The sequence below is a fragment of the Galeopterus variegatus genome, unplaced genomic scaffold (genome assembly GCF_000696425.1).
Source record: "Galeopterus variegatus unplaced genomic scaffold, G_variegatus-3.0.2 Scaffold2795, whole genome shotgun sequence".
NCBI lineage: Eukaryota > Metazoa > Chordata > Mammalia > Dermoptera > Cynocephalidae > Galeopterus > Galeopterus variegatus.
In genome coordinates, this window is record NW_007728906.1 from 198,361 (window position 1) to 205,098 (window position 6,738).

The 6,738-nt window shown below is 38.5% G+C and overlaps 1 protein-coding gene across 2 annotated transcripts in view; it reads left to right on the plus strand.

Moving 5' to 3' along the window:
• Nucleotides 1–5,321: 5,321 nt before the first annotated feature.
• Nucleotides 5,322–6,738, plus strand: part of CEBPG (CCAAT/enhancer binding protein (C/EBP), gamma) — a 5,239-nt gene continuing 3,822 nt past the window's right edge. The window contains exon 1 of one of the 2 annotated variants that reach the window (XR_551248.1): nt 5,322–6,294. Coding sequence is in view for 1 of the 2 variants with exons in the window: in XM_008583018.1 (XP_008581240.1) it covers nt 5,592–6,164 (573 nt within the window). In the remaining variant the exon portion in view is untranslated. The remainder of the gene's footprint in view (nt 6,295–6,738) is intronic. The other variant, XM_008583018.1, reaches the window with a different exon arrangement.

The window sequence follows — 6,738 nt, forward strand, 5'->3', positions numbered from 1 at the left end:
CCAGCGCCGCGGCGCCACCCGCCGACCCCCGCGCTACCCTGGGCGCCCCTCGCTGCCGGCGCAGAGCGCGGCGGACGGCCGGGGACGGGATGGAGGACAAGATGTGCCCCGTTCCAAAGCCGGCTCTCTGTTTGGGAGACAAACGACAGGCCAGTCTCGTATTGGCCGCTGGTGATGAAGGGTGTTCCCAGAATAGCCGAAGGTGGACCGTATCTTACTTTAGTGCCCCATAGGGTATTTCCTGCTCCTCTAAAACGACTCAGTCTAGGGTGGTCGAGAATCCCGTTCAGAAGTTAATAGAGTGACAAAGTAGTCAGGGAAAGCAGTTGAGTTTTAAATGCATAACTTTACAGAAAGAACGTTTTGCTTATTTATGGAGCTGTTTATGGAGACATTTGAATGTCCTGCCGTTCACGCTGAACGTAGTTGAGATGCACATGCAACAACCACGAGTTGAATAGAAAGAGCAGGCCAAGAAAGGAAGCGCTTCTTTCGCATGGCTGGAGGGAACTCAGGAAGGAAAACAGCCAACAGAGGTGTCTAGATGGAGAGGATGGAAATGCATGTGTGGGGGAAGGGGCAGATAGTCTGTTCTTCCAAGTGTGCTTGTATGTTTCTGTTCTTTAGGAGGTTTAAGTGTTTGGTTTAACTATTGTTTGAGGTTTATACCGTAATCTGGTATCTTAAAATGTGTCGGTTTTAGAAAGGTTTTAACATTTGTGGGTTACACGGACATTGGTAGTTCTGTCTCCCAAAGAAATGTAACTCCCAAAGAAAATTTTGAAATAAAATCCTATAAGGGCTTGCTTTACTAAGAAATTCTGCATCTAAAAGTTCTTGATATTTAAGTTAACATCTGGTTACGTGTTCCCACTTGAATAGTGTTTGGGATAAGCTATTCTTAAGATTTCATTCTCTGTTTCTGGAAAAATTTACTGTAAACCAGACTAAATAATTACAGGATGCTAGTGGCTGAATAATATTTCAATTTCTTACTACCTGCTTCTGGTGGGCACACTTGGCTGGTTCAATTATTTTTAATACCTGCCTTAAAAATAGGTGGAAACAAAACTTTAATTTTTCATAATATCCTTTTAAGTTCTCAAGAGCACATCATGGCTGTCATCAAGGCTCTTTGATCTTGGACAGGTGGTTTTATCTCTAGGGAATTAAATAGCACATGGTAAGTACCTGGTAAAGACAGATAGAACCTCATGGGGCTGAATTTGTTCTTATGGTCTAAAATTGCCTCACCTGATCACAGTAATGGTAAATACAGGTCGCCACAATTCTATGTTTATTGTGTATTTTGGGGAAGGTGGTAGGTACATTGTTTGGTCTCCTGCCTTTTTGGTTTTCCAGCCCAATCGGTAAACAAACAAAAATTGAGCATGAGCTCCTAATAGATACGTGTTTACAAACAATCTATTTGTTTTGTGTGTTGTAAATCACACTAAAAGTAGATTTAAAATATGGCATTAAAAAAGACAAACATGTATTTTCTTCTCATACCCCAGTGGAATGTACTTCTCATGTATTCCCTGAAGGAATGTACCCTCCTTCATGGATTCTGCACTAGGTGCTGGGCATGTGAAGATAAACAGGGTTCTACCTCTAGCTTAGTTTGAAGGGAGACACCCTATAGTTCTGGAGTTTACAAAGAAACTGGGAGAACAAATTGTACAGAGGCACAAAGAAAAGAGAAAGCACGGAGCATTTAGGAGACTCATAGTGGTTTAGCACTGTTAAGGTGTGAAGTGTAAGAGAGCAGGGACTGGAAAGAGGGTCAGGACCTTGGATTTGATCCTGTAGCCTGGAGTCACAGACAAATTTTCAGCAGGACAAATGGTCGAGGGAATGCTACTAAACCAGAGACTGGAGCCCCTGAGAAATGATGTCATCCTGAAGTAATTTCTGTGGCACTGGGATGGAGAAGAGTTAGTGGATGTGAGATTTTTTTCTTTTGTGTTTCGTTTGTTTGTTTTAGGTAGAATTATCAGATCCCAATGATTGAAACAGATTTGGGGCAAGGGAGAAATATCTGTGAATATTTTGAAGTATCAAACTTTGCTGAGGAAGTTGAGTGAAAATTTTATTTTGGACGACAAAGGGAGGAATATCTGATTCTAGGTATAGGGGGGAAAAAAAGTGACAAAAAGTTTAGGAAAATTATTGACAGGTTTATTTTCCCAAGTGAAACTTGAGAAAAATTTGGTTTTGATTTGCTCATTCTAACATGCTGAGCTTTCAGCGTGTTACTGGTTTGAATGAACATTACTTGAATTAAAAAATTTGTGACAAAAAGGTTAGGAAAATTATTGACAGGTTTATTTTCCCAAGTGAAACTTGAGAAAAATTTGGTTTTGATTTGCTCATTGTAACATGCTGAGCTTTCAGCGTGTTACTGGTTTGAATGAACATTACTTGAATTAAAAAATTTGAATTTTAAAAATCCTGTTACCCATTTAGTCCAACATTTTTAAGATCCATTCTTAATCTACAGCAGTTGCTCTCAGACTTGTTTCATCAAAACCACTTTGGATGTCCCCTTAAAATAAAATTGCTTAGCCCTGTTACTAGAACTCCTGATTCATAGGTCTGGGGTAGCCTGAGAATTTACATTTCTGAAAAGTTCCTAAATGATGATGCTGGTCCAGGGACCACACTTTGAGAACTACTGCTCTTTAGTTTTCTTACGGCTTCCTACTTGAAATGATTCACATGCAAGGAAACAAGGCACCACCCTGCTTCCTGTAGACTGAACTTTGGAATAGTATTTGTCCAAAGAGGAGTCAGAGTTTCATTTAGGGTTGAGTATCCATATTTGAAATAAACTTTTTTTTTTGTCTGTTGTAGATGCTCAGTAAATGTTTGTGGAAGGAACAAAAGCATAAATGCCAGTGCCTGTTCAGTGTAAGAACAAAATTGATAATGTTTGAAGTTATGTCTTTTAGTTCTTCGATCCCCTTGGTTAATTTTTTCTTCACCTTAACTACTTTCTTGGTTTGTCTGTGGTTGAAGAACTTTTTTTTTAAAACATGCTTGGAGTTCTTTTTATTATTTCCAAATTTCTCTTTCTTACATCTTTACCAGTTTGTAGATTCAATGAATACTCTTGTTTTTCAAGCCAAAGGGCTTACTTTCAAAACATTGACTACTATGTTCAGCCTAGTACCTTGGCAAGATGATTCAGGCTGAGTGAAAAGTTCCCTTCCCAATTTCTGTATCTTTGAGTACAGAAACAGCTGTGAACATCACTGAATTTGGAGCCTCTAATGAATAAGAGTTTTTAGTGACTGAAGTTCATGATATATTGTTAGCTGGAAGGCATCTTACCATTCCACATCCCTCCCTCATTTGCAGATGAGGGAATTGAAGCCCACAGAAGGGAAGAGATTTATAAGCCCAAAGTGAAACAGAGCCGAGAGCCAAGAACCCAAAGCCAAGAAGAGAATTGACATGTTTCCTAGTCTGTATTTCTTTAGATCATTGCTGTCTCTGAGCTTGGCCAAGCTGACTGTAGAGATTAGCTTTAAAGACTGAACACATCATAAGTATATAGAATAAAATAAAAAATTAAAAAGATAAATAAGATGAACATGATTATGATCATTATGACAGTTTCAGGAGAGGTGTTAAACAAGTTCTTAAAAATTGAGTAAAACATGGTTAACTCATTTGGTTATAGCCCAGTGTTATAACACCAAGGTCAAGGGTTCAGGTCCCCATACAGGCCAGCTGCCAAAATTAAAAAAAAAAAAAAAAATGAGCAAACCACTTACATTTACTTTGCACCAAATAGATAAGCAGTAGTATTAGATGGCAATAAGGGTGGCAAAATTAATACCAAACAGACACTTTTTAAGTGGGAGAAAAATTAGGCAACATAAATTAACAAGGGAAATTGTGAAATGTACATTATTGAAGTTAGACTTGGAGTAGATATCCATCAGATGGAAGGAAGCTTTCTGTCTGGCCTTGGCAATGGAGTGAGAACAAATGATCTGCTAGCTGAGGGCTGGCTGTGTGACTTTTAAAACAATTTAAAGTAATGACATATGGGCTTTTTAAAGCAAAGATTAAAAAAACAAGCAGACCAGTAAATAGTGTTTATACAGAAATGCCTGGCTTAAGGTTTGGGTGAAGCTACTGGTGTTTACTAACAGAGCTTTTCTTAATAGCTGTGGGATGTACTCATTTGGGGTATTTCATAATTCTCACTCCAGATTTTTTATACTGATGTAGTTTTAGTAATTTGTGAAAAGAGAACAGGATAGTTTTATGGTTCATAACACTGCTTTCTAAATTTCGAAGAGTGCTATGAGGTATTGGTGGACACAGTTCACTCAGCTTAGTCAGTTTGTCTTGAAGTGGCCTCATGATGATAGGATCGATATGCATCTACACTTCTTGGGGCAACTGTTGGGATCAGTTGGATTAATAGTAATCCAAACATGACTAGGTTTTGAAACTGTGACTTCATTTCTACAGATGGTACCACAGTAATGCTTCAGAACTGGCGTGTCCTCTGAGCCCATTCAGCAGTATGAAGTAGGTTCTGACACCATGGCTGCTCAGTGCCTTTGTTTAGCCTGCGTCTCAGTATTTACACTGCCTTGGATGCTTCATTAGGGCTTTTGTTTCTTTCCTTGTGGTTTCAGGTTGAGTGTGTTTAGATGTTTTATTAACTGTTCAGCAGTATGAAGTAGGTTCTGACACCACGGCTGCTCAGTGCCTTTGTTTAGCCTGCGTCTCAGTATTTGCACTGCCTTGGATGCTTCCTTAGGGCTTTTGTTTCTTTCCTTGTGGTTTCAGGTTGAGTGTGTTTAGATGTTTTATTAACTATATCAACAAGAAAAAACACTGTTAGAAGCATGGTGGGATGGGGGAGCAAATTGAGCATCTCAGAGCTCCTACAGCGAAGAAACTAACTCAGTAAATTTTGGTAAACTGGTATCATTTGAAATTACTAAAATATAAAAGCAAGCCAAAAAAAAAAAAAAAGAAAAGACAAAAATAAAAACCCATCACCACCTTTTCAAAACATCCCATAAAAGTAGCTCTGGGAGAAATTCAATTCCTTGATGATTTTTTTTTATTAGAGTAAGGAACATGAGGTGATAACATAATATTCCTCATGAATATTGGAGACTGGGCACTCCACTCCAGCATTCTGACTTGAACCAACAACTGAAACTCCCCTCCCCCCCTTTCATTGCAGGTGTTTCTTCTACCATAATTGAACTCAGCTTTTCCATGTTTAACCCAACATCTCAAATATCTCCCTGGCAGATTGTCAAGTGCTGTTAGTTCATGTGTGGTACCTAATTAGTGGTATTCTTTTGTTTTTCCTCCCATTTTTGATAAAAATCACAGGTGGGCAATACCCTTAGGGATTCAGGTGGGCTGAGTTTAGTCTTATGGTGCTTCTGTACTAACTTACCTTTCTAAATTAAATGAGTTAGGCTTCTGAAATATTGGAACAGTTGGCAGTTGCTGTAGACTTTTCTGAGCATAATCAACTAATGTTGGCTTGTTATTAGGCACATGCAAGTTTAGTCTCATTTGATTCTGTCATTTCAAAGTTTTTAATGCAATTTATTTTTTACCTAGGTATATGTGAAGACTTTTTTTGGCAGTTTAGCGTGGAAACCATTGATCACCGTGCCTTCATTTCTACCTGCTCTTTGTTGGCAAGGCAGAGTGCCCAAATGAGCAAGATTTCGCAGCAAAACAGTACTCCAGGAGTGAACGGAATAAGTGTTATTCATACTCAGGCACATGCCAGCGGCTTACAGCAAGTTCCACAGCTGGTGCCTGCTGGCTCTGGGGGAGGAGGCAAAGCTGTGCCTCCAAGCAAACAAAGCAAAAAGAGCTCGCCCATGGATCGAAATAGTGATGAGTATCGTCAACGCAGAGAGAGGAACAACATGGCTGTGAAAAAGAGCCGGTTGAAAAGCAAGCAGAAGGCACAAGATACACTGCAAAGAGTGAATCAGCTCAAAGAAGAGAATGAACGGTTGGAAGCAAAAATTAAATTGCTGACTAAGGAATTAAGTGTACTAAAAGATTTGTTTCTTGAGCATGCACACAACCTTGCAGACAATGTGCAGCCCATTAGCACTGAAAATACAACAGCAAATTCTGATAATGCAGAACAGTAGACCTCATCCTTTCTAGACTTCACAACTTGTGGCTTGAACATTAAAGGTGTGACCACCTACATCACTCATATCAATGGCTGAGTGTTGTTTTGTTGCATTATTCAAAGATCCATAGGAGGTCATTTTCTAGGATCAGCACTGAAGAGTTGATTAGTTAAAAATGTTAGCCATATAATTGAATATCTGGTTTAAAATGATACGGATTTTTGTGAGGATCAAAAACCAAAAATTTTTAAGGTTTATAAAAAATTATGTATATCCTGGACCTTGATGTGCTTAATAAATCCTGACTTCTCAAGAAATGCTTCTTTTTTAGGTTGACAAAAGCAATGGGAAACTGGTAGGTCATGCACAAGATTCTTGGTTTTAATGGATATGGTTAATTGGATTAAGAAAAGTTGAATGCCATCTATATTAATCTATTTGTGATTTTATTCTAAATTATGTATTATAAATCCTTATGGCTATAGAAACCAATCACTGTATTTTGGAGTGATTTTATGTATAGCACAAACCTTGTTTTAGCATGATTAATACTGTTTTCCCCAACAAGTACAACTTTTTGAATAGTGAT